Raw genomic sequence first — 17,720 nt, forward strand, 5'->3', positions numbered from 1 at the left:
AAAACGTAATTCCAGTAACATAAGGGGAGCAAATAGCAACTTTAGTGGGTTTGAAGTGTTTTAATAATCGTAAATTTGCGGGACTATAATCCCAATAAAATGCCTGAGCCAAAAGAAAGAATAAAGTCGATTGTAGGAGCATGCATAATATAATATATCTTTTGACTCGAACGTGCCATTGTCGAATTAGATTTAATATATCAAATGCATGAAATACACGATTTTGTCTTCTTGAAGATTCCCTAACTAATAGTTTCCAGTAAGTGAAGAAACGAAGAAACCATTCTCGAATTGTGGTGTTTGAGTTTCAAAGACAACCAAGTCGAGAGTTCTGTTGAATGTTGAATACCATTGTCCTCAAGTATCAAATGGATTGAACACATCGAGACACTCGGCTCCTAGCAAAAGTCCTGTCTTCTCTCTGCAACTTTGGAATTTTCCGTAACTTTTGTATCGGTCGCCCATCAGCAGAATAGATATGCCAGGAGATACCAAGCTATACAAGCCGTATAATGGCACCAAGTCCAAGCTGGCCATTAAGAAGGTTGAACTTCCAAAAATGTCTGATGGAATGAAAATTGTCGCTCAATTCAAGTCGCCCAGTACGGGAGAAGTGACTGGTCCACCATTGAATTTACCTGCTGAGACTACTCCTGAACAGTTGCAACTCTTGCTCAACAAGCTACTGGGAAATGTATGTCTTTTGTCGAGCTCACATTTACACAAGAAAAAAAAAAGATCTGACACCAAGATTCCAAACAGGAGGAAGATCCGTTGCCATACACATTTTTTGTAAATGACACGGAAATATCGCACTCTGTATACGACGATGCCATTGCTTCAAATGCTGAAACCTCTACGGAATCACTCTTCACCATACTCTACCACCCTCAAGCTATATTCCGTGTCCGAGCTGTAACAAGATGTAGCTCATCCTTAGAGGGTCATACGGAAGCTGTCCTTACTGTAGTATTCAGCCCCAACGGCCGTCAACTAGCCTCTGGTTCAGGCAAGTCATGGTTGCACGTTTAATAGTCGCCTTCCTACCCTCGGTAAAGCCTATATATTTAACGCGTAATTGATTTTTTAGGAGATACTACCGTTAGAATATGGGATTTGAATACCGAAACACCGCAATTCACACTAGACGGTCACAAGAATTGGGTCCAAGTAGTAGCCTTTTCGCAAAACTGTAAAATACTAGCATCTGGAAGTATGGATTCCACCATCAGATTATGGTCCACTGTAGATGGAAAGCCCATGGGCGATGCTTTGAGATCTCACTCTCAAGTAATTACCTCCATTGCTTGGGAACCCAAGTTTGACTCGAATTTATTTATATCTGGCTCCAAAGACGGCACTGCCAAAATATGGGATGCCATACATAGACGCTGTATACTGACTTTGGGTAGCCATACAGGTCCTGTTATGTGTGTTAAATGGGGTGCGGAAGGATTAGTGTATACAGGATCTAGAGACAAGACAATAAAAGTATGGGAAGCATCATCTGGGAAACTCGTACGAACTCTAGAAGGTCATGCACATTGGGTCAACCACTTGGCTCTTAGTACCGACTTTTTAACACGAACAGGTCCCTTCGATCACACACTACCAGAATTCGCCAATGCAGAAGAAGCTCAACAGGCTGCCAATAAACGATATAAAGAGTCCCGCACAACCGCAACACATCCCGAACGCCTAGTATCAGCCTCCGACGATTTTACCTTGTATTTATGGTCTCCAACTGAATCAAAACAGCCCATTGCTCGATTAACGGGACATCAGCAACCAGTAACGCATGTGTCATTCTCACCAGACGGTCGATATATATCATCATCCTCGTTTGATAAAAGCATAAAGCTATGGGATGGGCTGAATGGCAAGTTCTTGAGGAATTTGCGAGGTCATGTCGGTAATGTTTACTTTGCATGCTGGTCTCCTGATTCGAGATCGTTGGTATCAGGAAGTAAAGATACGACATTGAAAGTATGGGATGTGCGTGATGGTAAAATCAAGGTAGATTTGCCTGGTCATGCTGATGAGGTGTTTGCCGTTGATTGGTCGCCAGATGGTCGATATGTTGCTAGCGGTGGTCGAGATCGTGTCCTCAAAATGTAAGCTTTATGGTCTTATACCGCCGTGCTTTTTTCGCTTATTTTCTCAACTCTCAAATTCTCGTAGATGGCGTCATTAGTATTAGTTTTGCACGATTGTCTTTTGTATGTAGATATATAGAAATCATTGGAAAGGCAAATTACTTTGCGCATATTCCACGTTCACCTTCGTCTCCTCGCTTGTACGCCCCTAAAACGACAAAACACAGAACAAAGACAAACTTCTTCCCCTTTTTCTCGGCATTCGGGAAGAGCGTTCGAAAGCAAAATATTCATTTTCGAACATCTGAACTTACAATCATACCTTACCGAATATCAACAGCTCTGTTGCTGGCGTAGTAATCCGGAATTGCACCAGTTTTGCATTGGAAAGTGAACTTTACCCTCGGAGGCTGTAACTCTCTTATTCGGTCGCTCTCACAAAATGGGGGCTGGTGCCACTACGCTAGGTATGTAGATATTCTGAGTGCCAACATACCTCTGGATCTATTCCGTTCTCTATTATATCCTTGCAAGCGTCTTTTCACAATCCAAGCTAACCGCACAACCTGTGTCTATAGCAAGAACAACAGCAACTGCTGCTCCATCCTCTGTCAGTGTATCTCCATTATATCCTTCTCCAACGGCATTTTATTCGCCCTATGCTGCAGCAAGCTCTAGCTCGTCGCCAACTAGCAACAGTGATACATCCACCCTTTCGCCAACCAGCCAGAACAATTCCGCCATCGTACTCGCTATAATCACCGGAGTCCTATTCTTGGTCTTACTTTTAGCACTAGCCACATGCTACTATATCTCACGTAAACGAAAGCTTAGACTGGCCGAGAAATATGCTCGTAAAAACACTGTGACTCGAAAGTTACTGGAGGAAGGAGGAGGTCGCACTACTCCTGATAGCATATATGGTAGACCATCATTCGCAGCCGGTGATGAACGGAGATTCAAGGCTTCTCTTGCAGAAGAACAACAACAGCTGGTGGATTCGACTGGTCAGCGAGGAGGTTCTGTAGAATATGATGTTGTCGCAGCTTCCACTAGGGTTAAACGCTCAACTAGAAAGAGATCTAAATCTGTACCCAGCACTCCCGAGCAGTCATCATCACCGTCGCAGAAAACAGAGCAGATTCTCAGGAAGTCGCTCCAGCTAGCCATGGACCAGATGACTCTAGATGGAGAGCAGAAACCACAGCCGGAAGTGCCAGTGTTCTACTGGATAGTTGTTAGAGCATACCAACCCAAGCTGTCGGACGAGCTCGAGCTTGAACTGAACGACCTCGTTGATGTTAAGGCTATTTACAATGACGGGTAGGTCAAAGCTCAACTGATTACGTACATGTGTTTGCTGATTGATTGGCTTGTAGGTGGGCGCAAGGGCAAAATCTAAGGACCTCAAAGGCAGGATTCTTACCTGTTACGTTTGTGGCTCCTCAAAAAACTGTCTAATTATATGGATATCTCCCTTGTTTGCAACTTGAATTTCCTTTATGCGACTCTATATATATTGTTTGTATGCAAATTTATCACTACGACTATCAAACATAAACCAAAATAATCACCGTGGGACATTGGATTCTGGTGTGGATTCCAGGTTTGCGGAAGAAGCGGTCGGTATATGTGGATCGGTGACTGTTGCTGAGGTTTCTTGAGGAGCTTCTTCTGCAAAGACATAGTTGGTTCGTCTCTTCACAAGCATTTCGTTTGTAAGTCTCCTTCGTTCCATCGCATAATTTGACTTGACCAGCGTGGATACAGCTGCAAGGAGTTTAGTGCTTGCTTCCCGTTCCTCGGGGCTTTTAACTGAGGCCATCATCTTCTCTTGCACCCTAGAAATGTGCCTGGATAATGCAGCGAGTGATTTCGCGACCTCTCCCTGCTTGTTTGTATTGTCGAATTCAGCAGTAGACAGGACTTCAGAGGCTTTCGTGACGGGGCTTTTGGGGCCGTTGTTGTCCTCGTCGTTTGTGCAGCACGAGAACATGGCACTGGACGTTCCACTTCCACCAAGTCTTCTGGTTTTTCTCGTTTCTGGTTCACAGAGCTCATCACAGAACTTTCGCACTTCCTGAAAGTGACTAGACACAACGTCGTTGCAACATTGCATGAATGCTTCCTTTCGGCCGTCAAATGGTACAAAGTTGGCTGATTGTTGACAACATTTGCTAATAAGGGCGAATGTTCTGGCATTTGTGCTGTTTGGTAGTGTATCGGTGAGGTCGAATAGTTTTGGGGAAAGGATGGCTAATAGGAACAGATTCAAGGTCAGAAACAAATTTTCACAAAAACCATCACATGAAGGACTTGCCTGCATTGAAGAATCGAAGAAAGATGAAGGATGTGACGGCAGTATATATGGCAACCTTGTCCGTTGGAAACGTCTTGACAATCTCGCTCCTTATTGTTCGAAAAATTGTCTTCATGCCTTTGGGACATTTTTTGGATGAGGATAAGATGGATCGTAAGGTCCATTGCACATATGCAATGAGCACTGTTTGAGCTTCGTCTTGCGCTTCTGAGTTTTGATTTTCTCGTTTAAGAGGATCCAGTTCAGTCGAACGGTTTTGCTTTATGATTTCCTATAGAATTTGGGTGCAAGTTTGTAAGGTCATTGATAGAAGGATGGAGACACTCTGGAACACACCTTGACTATGGGTTGAAGTATGTCTTGCAGGTATTTCATTCCAACTCGCCTAGACGGGAGCCGTCAGTATGTAAGAAACAGGATGGAGGTCAAAACATCTTACTTCATGTAGACGTCAAGACTCTTGGTAGCAAGACTGTTTCCGCGGAATATGGTGTTTGGATCTTTTGTCTAATTCAAGCTGAGTATAAGAGATGAGGTTCGACAAAAGCATTACTGTGGGAAACTTACAGCTTGTATTTCAAACTGGCATAATTTGCAAATGACGTTTCTCGCCAATCCTCGTGAATCGAGTAGAGTCAAAAGATGTTTGGCTACATCCTCACGTTCTTCACAAACTCGTCCAAATATTGATAGAGCCTGAAGGTCTTCAGCGAGTAAGATGTTGGTCATTGTATCGTATTCAGATCTGGGCTTAAAGTACACCAGGAAAACCGGTTAGTTCCTGGTATAAAGACAATTGTAATATCGACATACACAAATGGGTTCACGAGTATAAGTGTACAGAACACGTATCGATCCAACTTGACCACAATCAGCAGGAAGTTTTGAGGAGCATTTCGAATGAGCTGTTGTATGACAATTTTCACATCTAACTCTTCCAGAATCACCCAACACTCCAACAGACCACAGCAATCCTCTACACTCGGCACACACAGTTGGTAAGGTTGATTCCAATGGTTCGAATGAATGTGGACTCTTTGTAGATTTGATATCGAGCTGTTCGGCATATCTGTTTGAGAGCGAATACCAAGATTCCTGAGACTTGGAATCTGGTTCCAAAAGATCGACCGGTATTATCAGTGTTCCCACTATGGTGTCTTTTACCAAAGTTTTCTTGTAGACTGTTATGATCATAGCATCAAATCCATCGTCCAAATCAAAATCAAACTCTTCTGTCCATAGAGGAGAAGCTCCAGCTACAGGACGTGTACGATTCAGAGTTGGCGTACTTTTGCTATTTAGGACCATGGATGAGCCAGTTCTAGAAATTCGTAGATTGAGACTTGGGCGACTTTTCTCGAGTTTGGAATCGGTGGTTGCGAGTACTGCAATTGATCCGTCATCTGACTTGTGACGTAAACCGACAGTGCAGTAGGCTTCAAGCCCGTTCAAGTTCACATTTTTGACCTCAGCAACTCTCACTTTCTGCGGTGAAGGAGGTTAGTTTATTGTAATGCGCGAGTTCGGAAACCAATAACATCACTCACCAAGTGATGGTCCTCCTGGTGCTGGTCTGAAGTCATAATTTTGGAGCAACGGTGGTTTTTGGTTTGAAAGTAGTGTCAGCTAAGACAGTGCAGTTACAGAATACAATCCAATAGATGGCAGATTTCCAAGTTCAATTTACAGATAGTTATAGTTTCAAAAGGAATGGGAAAGGTGTGATTGGGAAGTTTGTCACGGAGGATTTTGGGTTGGTGGGAATACTTGGACGAGCAGATACAGCCAGTAATGCAATGCACTTGCACATGGATGAGAATTGCAGCAGATTGACTATGGTTCCGACCTGAATCAATGTTCACTACATACAACACAGTCCCGATTGTCCATAACACCAATTTATATAGAGAGGTACAAGAGTCTCATTCAAGCGAATTACGACAGAGCAAGAGGACCATTTCCAATTGTTCTCAATGTCATGCGCCTTCATAAGAGTGTTTGGTGGACGCGACTCGAGTTGATGCAAAACTCGGAGCATGATCTCAGTGGTCGTAGCCTTTGGTGATCAAGATAAAAACACGAATAATTTGAATCCGTTTGTTGGCATTCTCATGCTTGCAAGTTGCTTTCGCAACAGTTTGCACCAGCTTCGATTCATCAAATGAAGACACGTCCCTGGATCCAATAATGCAATGAGAGCCGTATTCCTAGTAGTAGACGATATATAGGAGGAGCTCGAGAGAGATCCTAGTCCAATACGCTGTCCCGAGTTACTGACAATGTTGATGAAGTCTTGGATCTGACAATTCAAGCAGTAAACCACAAGGATGGCATTCCAGGTAAGCACGAAAGAGAGCGAATTGGGCTTGCTTGAATGCGCATAGATGTCTTCCTTCCTTCTCTGCTTGCTCCATGTCTTGATTTGCTTCGTGTTGAAACATTTCATCTGTTGTGTGTCATCTTGATTGCTTGCACTTTGAACCGAGAATCCTACTCTCTTCCGTACATGTGATTCCATAGTATGCATTCGCTCACTTCATTCTATATAGGATAAGAAACAATCCCGAAGACAGTTTGTCGACTTGGAACTGCCTGATCACAACAACGACTTCACTTCTCCTACTGCTCCATACTCTCCCTTTGTATCTCCTCACGATCATCAAAATGTCCTCGGTTCTAGTAAACGCGATCTCTGGGCGTATGAGGAAAACTCGCTGTTTTCGACATGGAACAAGGACAACGACAAAAAGGATCCTGGAGTGGATGCACCACCAAAAGCTTCTAAAAACAGTATGTCTACAGCATCTTATTCCTTTTTGGACAATTTTTCTCATACTCGTGCTACTGTTTCATAGGTATATTCGACACACCGCAGACTATCATGAAGCCTGCTTTGAAAATGACGGAGCAGGAATTAGCAGAGTTGAGGTCCGGTCAAGTACCCTCAACACAATCGCAATCTTCAGAACCATACTCGTACGAGCCATCTCGCACTTCTATAACAGTACCTGTAACACGGCAGGTCCATGTAGACGACAGCCACGGCGACTTGAAGAGTCTGCATACCAACAATACCACAGCAGCATCATCAATACAGCCCAAGCCACTATCCGTACTACTCCCTTCTACGACTGGACTACAAAAAGCAACACACTTGCCCCCGACTGAACAGCAACCGCAACAATCATCATATTCTTCTGCCACATCTGTAACAAACCCAGCGCTGTCGGATGATTTACAACTCATGTTCTTTCCTATACGCAAGAATTTCTTGGGAGAGGGCCGTTACGCTCAGGTATTGCTTGCTCGATTGTTGCAACAATACACAAAAATGCCAACTCTCAATTTAGGTATTCTTGGGCTCATATAATATAATAGATCGTCAAAAGTCAATGCTTGCCAGCTCTTGGGAAGAGAATGATCCATTACCGTGTGCCGTCAAACGATATCATGCTACTAGTGAATCACAGGCTGTCGGATTAGCAGAGTTGTTTATACTAAGACGATTGCAGGAAGCGAATCATCCAAATCTGATTGGTTTAATAGGAGCCAAGGACGAGGGCACGGAATTGGAAACTCCTGGAACTGTTACAAAGCCGAGACAACGTACCAGCTTCTCGAATATTCAAAGACCACCAGAGGGCACTATAGGGGATCCTTCGCCGCGTTTGCTTCTTGTATTGGAACTATGCAGCGGAGGTACTCTATATGGATTCATCAGGAAGAATCCTACCAAAATTGGTAGGCGAGTTTGGATGAAGTTTGCTCGACAACTGGCCAGTGCTTTAGCTTGTATACATGGCCAGGGGCTTATTCATCATGATATCAAGCCACATAATTGCTTGGTATGCGCCGTTAGCTCTTTCATTGGCATCTTTTGTTGTGTGTTCGCTGTGCATTATCACTCACATTCATGTCACATGGATAAAATAGCTGACTGATGTGTTAGACTTGAAACTCGCCGATTTTGGTAATGCTGCCTTTGTCGATGATGGAAATATGCCAACACTGACAATAGAGAGAGGACGACAACTTGACTCACCATCACGAGAGCATCTAACTCCATCACCTATTGGATCGTCTCCGACACGATCTTCGGCGGGATTTTCGTCTACGATTGATGGCGTGCTTAGAGGTACTCAGCCGTATTCAGCACCAGAACTGTTTTCTCAAGGAGAATATAGCTTTCCGGTTCGTACAATAAATTTTCTGGTAATGATTTTGGTATTCGCACTATAACCATTATTCACTTTAGATCGACGTGTACAGTGTTGGTGTCACCTTATTCTTTTGTATCAATGGAGTAGATCCTTTCTCGACAGCTAGAACGTCAATGTCGCTAATCATGTCGATCAAAAAGGGATTCTTCGAGTCAGGATTGCAACGCGATGTAGGTCCTGAAGGTCCTTTGATCGGAGGGTCACAGGGTCTGAGATTCTCGAACGGGGAGCTCGTATCTCAAGATATAGCAAATGTCATTATCAGCTGTGTTAGCCGAGACCCTGCTAGTCGACCAACAGCAGTTGAACTGATCCGCAGATTGGAGACCATTGATAATTACACCCCAGTGGTCTGATAAAGGCGTCGTTTACTCGATCTCTCTTTTGGTCTTATACATATGCACATAAAGTTTTGCAGCCAGGTATAGAACAGCATATAATGTATATATTTCACACTCTATATAAACTTTTTTGCTTGAGAAGATTGTTTTCGGCTGGCCCAGACGGCATAGAGTCCCAGTAGCACCCCCAGTGTCGCCAAGAAAATCAAAATGATCATATATGTATGAGTCACTGTCTGGTCTGGTGCTGATGGATGTGATGCTTGAGGCTTGTTCAGTACTGGTTCATTGGCAGCTTGTACTTTTAGTTCATTGACTTTGGATTCGAGGGAATCAAATTTGGCGGCAGATTTGTCATGATTGGTATTTATGGTAGCCTGTAGTTGTTTGACTGTTTGTTCAAGCCCGTTGGCTTTCTGTACTAGCAGTTCCACCTGTGAAGCAGCTTTGGACAAGGCATCGACTTTCGACCTGAAGTTCGGACATGAGTTGAAACGTTGAATCCCAGAAATTGATAAAACAACAGTTGCTTTACACTTACGAAATATGCTGAATCATTCCCACAACTTGATGCAAATTTTCATTGCCTGCAGGTTGAGAGTCCGAATTACTAGTACTACCACCAAAGTTTGAAGCATGCAGGTGATCTAGCGATTCTAAAATTTTGTACTGCGTCTCTCGAAGAGTCTCCAAGTATTCAGGAGTCAACATGACGTTGTAAGCTTCTCCATATGCACCATCTGGATTTTGTTCTCCTTCGACTTCAGAGGCGAGTCTCTCTGCCTCTTCAATCCACTAATGAATTCCAAAAAAGTGAGATCGCAATCAAGACCATTCTAGTGAATTGATTGAACAGACCTCTTGTGATTCTGTAACATTCAATCCTTCTCCCTGCTCTTGCTTTTCAAGTTCATGAGGCCTAAGAGGATGCTATTGATACAAGGAGTCAGAAATCAATTTTACAGAAACAGTGATTGCACGGCTAGGCAACATACCTGTTTTGAAGGCTGTGCATTCAACTCTGACACTTCTACAAGTGTAACGTCCATATCATCAGCATAAATTTCAGATGTCATTGCGGAGATGCCGAAGAAGTAGTTGGTTGGTAAATCAATATCTCGGATAGTCATGCAATGGTTGAAATGAGTGCCTGGAAGATGACTCAAATCGTAATCTACGATGAGAGACCTATTGACCTAGTTGGGACGAGGAGTAAAAAAAACATGCACTTGCTGACATTCGATTGATTTCGAGCAACACCCACATGCTGGATTCTCAGAAGAAAGGGAACTGGGCGGTTATGATAATCAAAAAAGCACTGAGAACGCGCGAGAGTAGGATATATCGACAAACCCCCTCTAGGATGCCCATCGTTCTCGACAGCGTATACTAGGGAAAGATGAAGCTGATGAGCGATTATTACCAACAAGTGGCCATTACCAACAATAATTCGCTCACTTAGCGGCATCATTCGGTTTGATGCTGGATCTGTTGTATCTAGAACAACCGCTACACCTGAAAACCCATCTCGGCCTCCCATGAACGACGTACAGGCATAGCTGTCACACCCTTCATTGGCTCTTTCTTTCGTATACCAGAAAGCCAGTCCTCGACCACCGACATAGCCTTTAGAGGAAATCTTTAGTCCAACCTTGACCTTCAAAAGCACTTTATAGTGAGAGTCGAAACGAGACAGAAAACTTTCTGTCCTTTGGACAAACAGATCTAGTAGATTACCTCCCACTCTTTGTGTTGGTTTGCATGCTTGCTCCATATTGCGCCAACTTGATGAGGCACTGACGGTGTAAGTCGTATAAATTGACCACCAAAAAGTACGCCCCCGAGAGAATCCCAGTATGGAAGACTCTTATTGTCTTCCGGAAACTAGCGCGGCATGAGCATTTTAGAGCGACGTATTTGTCAGAAAGTAGCATGAAGGGGAGATCGAAAACACTCACATAATAAGGTGACTTGAGCGAAAATCTAGCAATTGATGAGGTTGTTTCAGAAAGGAATGAATGTTTTCAAACAAAATGGTTATCTTTGGTATCGATAAATATCAATATGAGCCAAAAATTCAACATGCTCGAAAGGACTGAGTTTTGAATTTGAATTGTCATGAAAGCGAAAGCGCACAATCTCCAACATTGAGCTCCCACGAAAAAAAAGAACCTGGAATTATTTACCTGTAATCGTATTTCTTGGGTATCAGGACTCCGTTGTCGTCAGTTTCTTGGGTGCTTTGAATCAACATCAAAATTAAGAAACAGACATAGGCAAAATAATAGCACAAGCCTAATCAAACGAGATCAGATCTGTTAGATCTATGTGCACAGTTTTATCTCGTCGACGGCTTACGTACCAGAACTCTTCGTTTTCATTATGACTTCAGCTCGGCTCATCGTTTCGCATCCATCAACTATCAACTCATCAGTCCATCCGCGACACGATGTTCGTGTTTTAAGCTGAGAAAACTATTGAAAATAATGGGCAAATCTGGCAAAGGTGTCAATTACGTGTATTATTGTACTGTGTCTAATGCTAGGATATACGGTAATAATTTACGAAACAAATTTAGAACGTTGCCAGTGACTTTTCGACGTATTTTTTACTCATTTGCATTCCACGTGCGATATCAGCTTTGATCATCACGCCGTCATGGAATGCTTTCAAGAAACAAAGTTCGGATCTTGCTGATGGGACCCTAAATGGCCAAACAAAGTAGTTACCTAACTGTTACAAGTTCATGGGGCGTAATAACAGAAATCTTACTTCCAAGGCCAAGCCTCCCAAGACTTCCCAATCGAGACGTGGTACATCAGTGACGCCTTCAACATTCTTTCATTAACACCCACAAAGTCGCATACACCCAAGTTGAGCTCTGGAATACGAATTCGGAAGTCCATCAATTGATTCACGGCCAGGGTCGTTTCTGATGGATTGGCTGTATCAGCATTTCTGATTTGGTCTGCTATCCCTTTACAGTATCGTTCGGCGATTTCGGCCATGGCGACCTTGAGTGTGTGGAGTGAGAGCTGAATGTTTTCGTTCTGTATCATTTCTATACGTCTCAGCGGGGCCAACAAGTCTTGGTCAGCTGTTTTACCAAGCTCACGACGTCCTGCTTGAATACATTCCGAGACTCGTTCAGATTGAGCTTTTGAATTCTTCCAATAAATTCCAGCTGCTCTAGTAGATGGGCGAGTACCGTTTGATAGCCATTCCGGCTTGCTCTTGGCCAAATCAACCCAGGCTGAGTGAGCCTTTCTACACTCCTCCCTTAACCTTTTTCCACTCTTCCGACTATCTACAAGTCCTCCACACACAAGGCCTGTTATTATAGCTCTTTCATCAGCACACCCATACATATCGGCCAAAGTTTGAGCAAAATTGGTATACAACCCCAAAAAGGAGTCGTTGGGAGCGGCAAAAAGATCCCAGAGCGACTGATTGAGGTCACAATTCGATACCTTCCGCTCATCCATATACAACATTTCATCAACGCTAGGATACTTCTGCGTGATTTCCGAATTGTGGAAGGATTCGACAATACGTTTGTCCTAAGAGAGAGGCTTGTTTTCACTTTGAGGTCGAGACTAACGAAAATCTTCAAAACTGACCCAAATGATAAGAACATCATCGCCATCATAGTCACCACCACTTAGCATTGAAGCTACAGACCTTTCGCCAGTCGTAGGTAGTATGATCACATCACGGTAGTGAATCAACTCTGGCCTAAATACCGCCTTGATCTAATTTGGATTCAAAACTGGTTTAATACTCTCAATCGATTGACAAGCTTATTTGATTTTGACAACCACCTTCACAACATCCGTTGGTAGATGTGCAGGATTTCTACCAAGCTGAATTGAACACAGTTAACACTGTGAATATTGAGTTGAGGGGCAACAGCATGGTGAAAACACATACCACCACGTCACCAATAAGTATGCCGATTGAGTTCCCATCTTCATCAACTTCACGGCCTTCGAGTTGGAGAAAACACTCATCGGCTAGTAAACAGCCACTTGGATCGGGAACAATCACTAAGTCAACGATGTTTAAATTGAGAAGTCAGGTACACGCGGAAACAAGTTCTATCTCACCGACTCTTCGGGATTGAGGAATAGGAATGGCTGCCTTGTCAGAAAATCTGTGCGTATAGTTGGCAAGAATTCTCCAAATGACGACCGTCAGAAACGGCAAGCTTTTAGGTGTAAATCCTGACCGTAGCAGATCCAATGCTGTTTCTGAAAGGTAAGAATCACCGACACTGTCAAGCTTATTACTTTTGTTTGATGGAGAATCACGGGCCCGGCGACTAAAATCTGCTTCGGCTCTTCTCGAAACAACTCCCTCTAAGGTCTGCTGAGGATGTTAGTATCCCGTCATCACAGACGTCGATGCTCATGATAATTTGCGGCCTGACCTCGATAGTCCTAATTATCTCCAAGACATTCTCAGAAAATAGTTTCTTTTCAAGAGGTTCCAAAGCTTCTCTGTGCAGAGTCACAAACACGTCTGAATTCACACCTCCATGTTCAAGAAGTTGCAAAATCTGGTAATTGAGTACACCGATGCTTGCCCGGGCGGGCTTTACAACTTCGAAGGTGCACTGATGAGCATCGGGTCTATCCAGTTTGTACTTTCGCATACTGGGGCGATTCCAGATAGTCATGTTTGGATTGTTTTCTTCGTCGTCAGGATGAAGCAACCATACACCTTTACAGTTGCCAAACCGGCCTTGTACAGCAGTAGGTATCCCATCTGACAGCCCCAGTTTGTCCTTTACTGCTCTCAAAACTGCTTTGGAAACCAGACCTGTATGATGATAGATTTTGGTTTATTGGAACATATATGTCAGCAAATCTTTCGCAACCGCAAGGATATTGAGTCACTAAAACAGTTTCTCACCACATCCATCAGTCATTAACTCTCCCGATGGTGAGTAAACATCATCCAGATTGCGGACATCATCAATGATAGATATAGCAGTTGTTCCTGAAAATGCCAAATCGATTCTTGCGGCATATTTGGTCAACGACATTTCGGAATTTATAGATGGTATATGCCATTCGAGTAATTGGGGTACTGTGATAGACTCAAGGCCATTTCCACTTTCAGCAAAATAAACACCACTCTTCTCACTCGCTGTAGCTCCCATTACAGGTTTATAGTGCAAGAAGGAATATCTTCTACCAAACAAACTAAAAGTTTTAAAGGCCGACATAGAGTTCTTTGACATTGATCCAACATTTACAGATAGGAACCGTTCAGGCGTAAACCTTCTTGCGAACCTATGACTGGATGACCATCTCGGAGGTGCTAATGTCAACTGATACCTCTTATTGGGTATAACGGTTTGTACCTTGGCTGAAAAGCGCAATGCATATCCTTGTAGTGGAGATCCAATCGGTGCTTCGACATGATTACGATTTAATTGAACTGCTAATTTTTGTAGCAACTTACAGACTGACTGACAATCCTTCGAGACTGATAGTTCTGCCCACAAACTATCATTGATGTCATCGTAATCTAGATATCCGAGGGGTTTCACGTGTCTAGCAACTTCGTATACGGTAGGAAACGGCAATTTAATCAAAATATCGAATATTTTGGTTGGTGCGTCCTGCAATGGGACATCTATAATCGGCGATGCTGCCACAGAAGGACCTGGATTATTTGGTACTGGTGTAATTACATGGTTGATATCTTTAGAGTTTGTTGTTGGATTATGAGTAGGGAGAGATGACGAGGCTTGCGACAATGGAGATATGGAAGTGTTGACATTCGTGGAGATTGCAATTTCATTACGAGGTCGTTGCAATGAAGAGGCTTGCGATGATATAGGTGATATAGGTGCATAAGGTAGTGGTTTACTCACAGGTTGGAATGTGAAGGTCGACAGTGGTACCATGGGCTCTATTTCACCGTCGAAGAGACGTCTCCTAACGGATCTAGGGCTTTCCTCGTCTTCATCGTCACGACCAGTAGCATCAGAGTGTTCCAAAAAGGCTCTCAAATCGTGTTGAGGAGACACTCGTCTTGATGGGGAGATTCTTGGTGTCATGTCTGATTCCAATTTCCCCAGGATACTTAATAACTCGTTCACCATAACAAATGATTCGACTTGAAGGCCAATTCCACGAGCAGCATCTCTCGCTGCCTTTGCGTACTTGCTGTGAAATGATTTTATGTATGTTGGTAGTCTTTGGTCGGCCTGTAGCAACGTGAGTAATCGTTGAACCTCAGTCGTTACTATAAATATACGTCATTACGTGTTAGATCGAGGTTTTCGCGATTGATGGTCTAAACTTCAAGTAAGTTGGAGCAAAGAAATGTTCAAGCAGGTTCTCTGATGCAAGCCTGCGAGCCGCCATACCAAGAGTACATTGAAATAGGTCTTCGAGCTCATCAATATCTTTCATGTAGTCCCCCTTCCTCAATGTAGAGGGCGTTGCAAATGGGTTGACAACCTCAATTTTTAAGGGTGTCGACATCCTCGAGAGTGGCCGTAGTGTCAGTAATTAAAGGCAGAGATTTTACATTCGTATGACTGCCTTCAATATACCTATTTATTCTCTATCCATTCGTTGGTTGTGTTGCGCAGGCTTCATGTGAAAGGATCTAATGATTAATGATCCACAGCAACAAATCGAACGAACCCGTGCCGCAATCCTCGACAACTCAAAGAGCAAACAGTGCACAAGAACCGCGTCTACTGCACTTGACAACTCTTTCCTGAATCGACTTTATATTAATGCAATATGAGGATTTCTGAGCAGATACAATCGTTTTCTTTTACTTTGGTTTTAATGATGCCATGCGGTCAGCCATACTACGAACAGCTGGAGAGGAAGCCGTCGTCAATGCTAAAGTTGGCGTCTTTGGCTTGGAATAATGAAGAGGAGCAGCGGGTGTGGTTGCAGAGTTCTCTCCACAGAGATACAGACTAGAGTAAGAAGAAGATCGTTTGTGGTGTTGGGTGAGTCTTCCTGCTTCAACATTTGAATAATACCTGACGACTCACTTTAAGATCTCGTCGCTCAGCTCAGAAACTGGTTTTCCTTCACGAGTTTCCGCTAGAGCGAGTCTGAGAACACAGTCGATGTGCCCCATAGTTTTGTTGGTAGCAACGACTTCATTTTCGTCATCGTCTTTGATTGAATCCTCAGAATCGGATTCTGCAGTCACTGATTCATCGGCAAGTCCTATAGCAATCCATTCTATCGGGGCCTTTGGGCTCGGCGTTCCCAAGACTTTCTGTAGACGGCCGTCTTCTCCTGCAAGCTTTACTACTAGTACTGGAGAAGACATGGCCTCAATATTCAAGAGCTGTCCAGATGGTGCAACTGATTTGAAGACATATGGTAAGTTAAGAGACAAAATAAGTTGGAACTTCCTTTTCCTTACAGAACAGCGATTCAACATTATTCAGCGGAATCGATTTCGATCGTTCAGACCCTTCATGATATCGGCCGTCGTCGAATGACTCCCGAAGTCGGAGTTCATAAGGAAACTGATTGGATTCAGCGTGGACTAGCTCTACATCACTAAGAGCGAATTCTTCCTTCCACGTCCAATTATATCCAGACTTTCGTACTGATCCTTCGAGCAGAGAGTAGTACACTAGAAATGGGTCAGGCATCAGAACTTGAACAGTGAGAATCCAAACGATTGAGACTATTAGGCAAATTGTATACCCATTTTGGAGGCCAGGAAGATCGATACAAGTGATGACGTATCCACCGCTTGAGCTTTTGATATCGTTTGGCCAGCTCGAATGAGGGTGCTTGGCGATATGGCTATGGTTGCTCTTGTGGATGTAGTGTGGATGACGGCAAATGCCAAATTTAGCATATTTACGAGGTCATTGAGATCTTCTATGATTGATTCGAAGAAGGAGCAGGCTGTAATTTGATCCATTCCTTCCAAGTCCATTTTCTCAAGGGTGGTTATTATTTCCTTTGATTGAGCAACGAGTGGTTCGAGAATCGCATTTCCTTTCACAGCTGAATGTATTGGAAGGATTGACATCAGGCATTGACAACGACACGAACAATTTCCAAGACAACATAGATGTGTGCTTTTCAGTTGATATTGCGAGTGACTTACCCATCAATTCCGCGACTTCAATAGCAGGAGTAACGATTTGCAGCTTCATTTCTAGCTGATGCTGATATCTCTTGAGCTTTGATACATCGACCGTGGGTGTAGCATTCTCAGTAGTTATTATCTCCTTGTCTTTGGTAAGCATCTTGTTGAGCTCCGATCCCAGATGCTTGACGGCATATGTGCTAGCATAAGAGAAAGCGGTTTTGGACAGGGTATTGATGCCATTAATAGCTAAAGAGCTAAGCAAACCCTCCAACCCGTTCTAAATCAAATGTTTATGAAACAGGAATCGTCAGTTGACAATTCACTTTGCGAACAATAAATTCAATGATTGAATCGAGCATTCATGGTGATTTTCTCATTTTCGAGAGTTCACCCATACATCTGATTCACGACGGGTCGCCAAGGCGAGCTTCTGTCAACAAACAACAACAACAACAGCACACCCAAACCTTCTCAATCAAGACAAACAGACTACAATAAGACATATCACATCGCTCACCATCTGAAAATGAAGCTATTGGCTCTCTTCACCGTCTTGGCTCTCCTCGTTGCAGTGGCTCTCGCAATTCATGTTGAATCCGAAGGAAGCAAATTTGAACATAGAAAGGGAGGAATTAAGCCAAAG

At 43.4% G+C, this 17,720-nt stretch overlaps 5 protein-coding genes across 5 annotated transcripts; 2 read left to right on the forward strand and 3 right to left on the reverse strand.

The window, feature by feature from the left end:
* Positions 1-478: 478 nt before the first annotated feature.
* SmJEL517_g06047 (uncharacterized protein) lies at positions 479-2,118 on the forward strand (the record flags this gene model as incomplete). Its single annotated transcript, XM_031171973.1, has 3 exons — positions 479-694; positions 763-1,003; positions 1,091-2,118. 3 exons carry the CDS (start codon positions 479-481, stop codon positions 2,116-2,118), a joined length of 1,485 nt encoding a protein of 494 aa, XP_031022036.1.
* Positions 2,119-3,666: 1,548 nt separating this feature from the next.
* On the reverse strand, positions 3,667-5,999 carry SmJEL517_g06048 (uncharacterized protein; the record flags this gene model as incomplete). Its single annotated transcript, XM_031171974.1, has 8 exons — positions 3,667-4,352; positions 4,404-4,416; positions 4,472-4,687; positions 4,753-4,801; positions 4,856-4,923; positions 4,984-5,166; positions 5,230-5,901; positions 5,964-5,999. 8 exons carry the CDS (start codon positions 5,997-5,999, stop codon positions 3,667-3,669), a joined length of 1,923 nt encoding a protein of 640 aa, XP_031022035.1.
* A 744-nt stretch (positions 6,000-6,743) lies between these two features.
* Positions 6,744-8,992, forward strand: SmJEL517_g06049 (uncharacterized protein; the record flags this gene model as incomplete). Its single annotated transcript, XM_031171975.1, has 6 exons — positions 6,744-6,755; positions 6,966-7,206; positions 7,272-7,711; positions 7,767-8,261; positions 8,350-8,607; positions 8,672-8,992. The coding sequence occupies 6 exons, from the start codon at positions 6,744-6,746 to the stop codon at positions 8,990-8,992; spliced, it is 1,767 nt and encodes a 588-aa protein (XP_031022034.1).
* A 101-nt stretch (positions 8,993-9,093) lies between these two features.
* On the reverse strand, positions 9,094-10,751 carry SmJEL517_g06050 (uncharacterized protein; the record flags this gene model as incomplete). The annotated part of the gene is made up of 7 exons (XM_031171976.1): positions 9,094-9,448; positions 9,519-9,772; positions 9,836-9,907; positions 9,973-10,173; positions 10,242-10,366; positions 10,436-10,645; positions 10,715-10,751. 7 exons carry the CDS (start codon positions 10,749-10,751, stop codon positions 9,094-9,096), a joined length of 1,254 nt encoding a protein of 417 aa, XP_031022043.1.
* A 5,027-nt stretch (positions 10,752-15,778) lies between these two features.
* Positions 15,779-17,234, reverse strand: SmJEL517_g06051 (uncharacterized protein; the record flags this gene model as incomplete). Its single annotated transcript, XM_031171977.1, has 5 exons — positions 15,779-15,929; positions 16,008-16,329; positions 16,391-16,606; positions 16,681-16,989; positions 17,093-17,234. 5 exons carry the CDS (start codon positions 17,232-17,234, stop codon positions 15,779-15,781), a joined length of 1,140 nt encoding a protein of 379 aa, XP_031022044.1.
* Between the last annotated feature and the right edge of the window lie 486 nt (positions 17,235-17,720).

The sequence above is a fragment of the Synchytrium microbalum genome, assembly GCF_006535985.1.
Source record: "Synchytrium microbalum strain JEL517 chromosome Unknown SmJEL517_scf0073, whole genome shotgun sequence".
Taxonomy (NCBI): Eukaryota; Fungi; Chytridiomycota; class Chytridiomycetes; order Synchytriales; family Synchytriaceae; genus Synchytrium; species Synchytrium microbalum.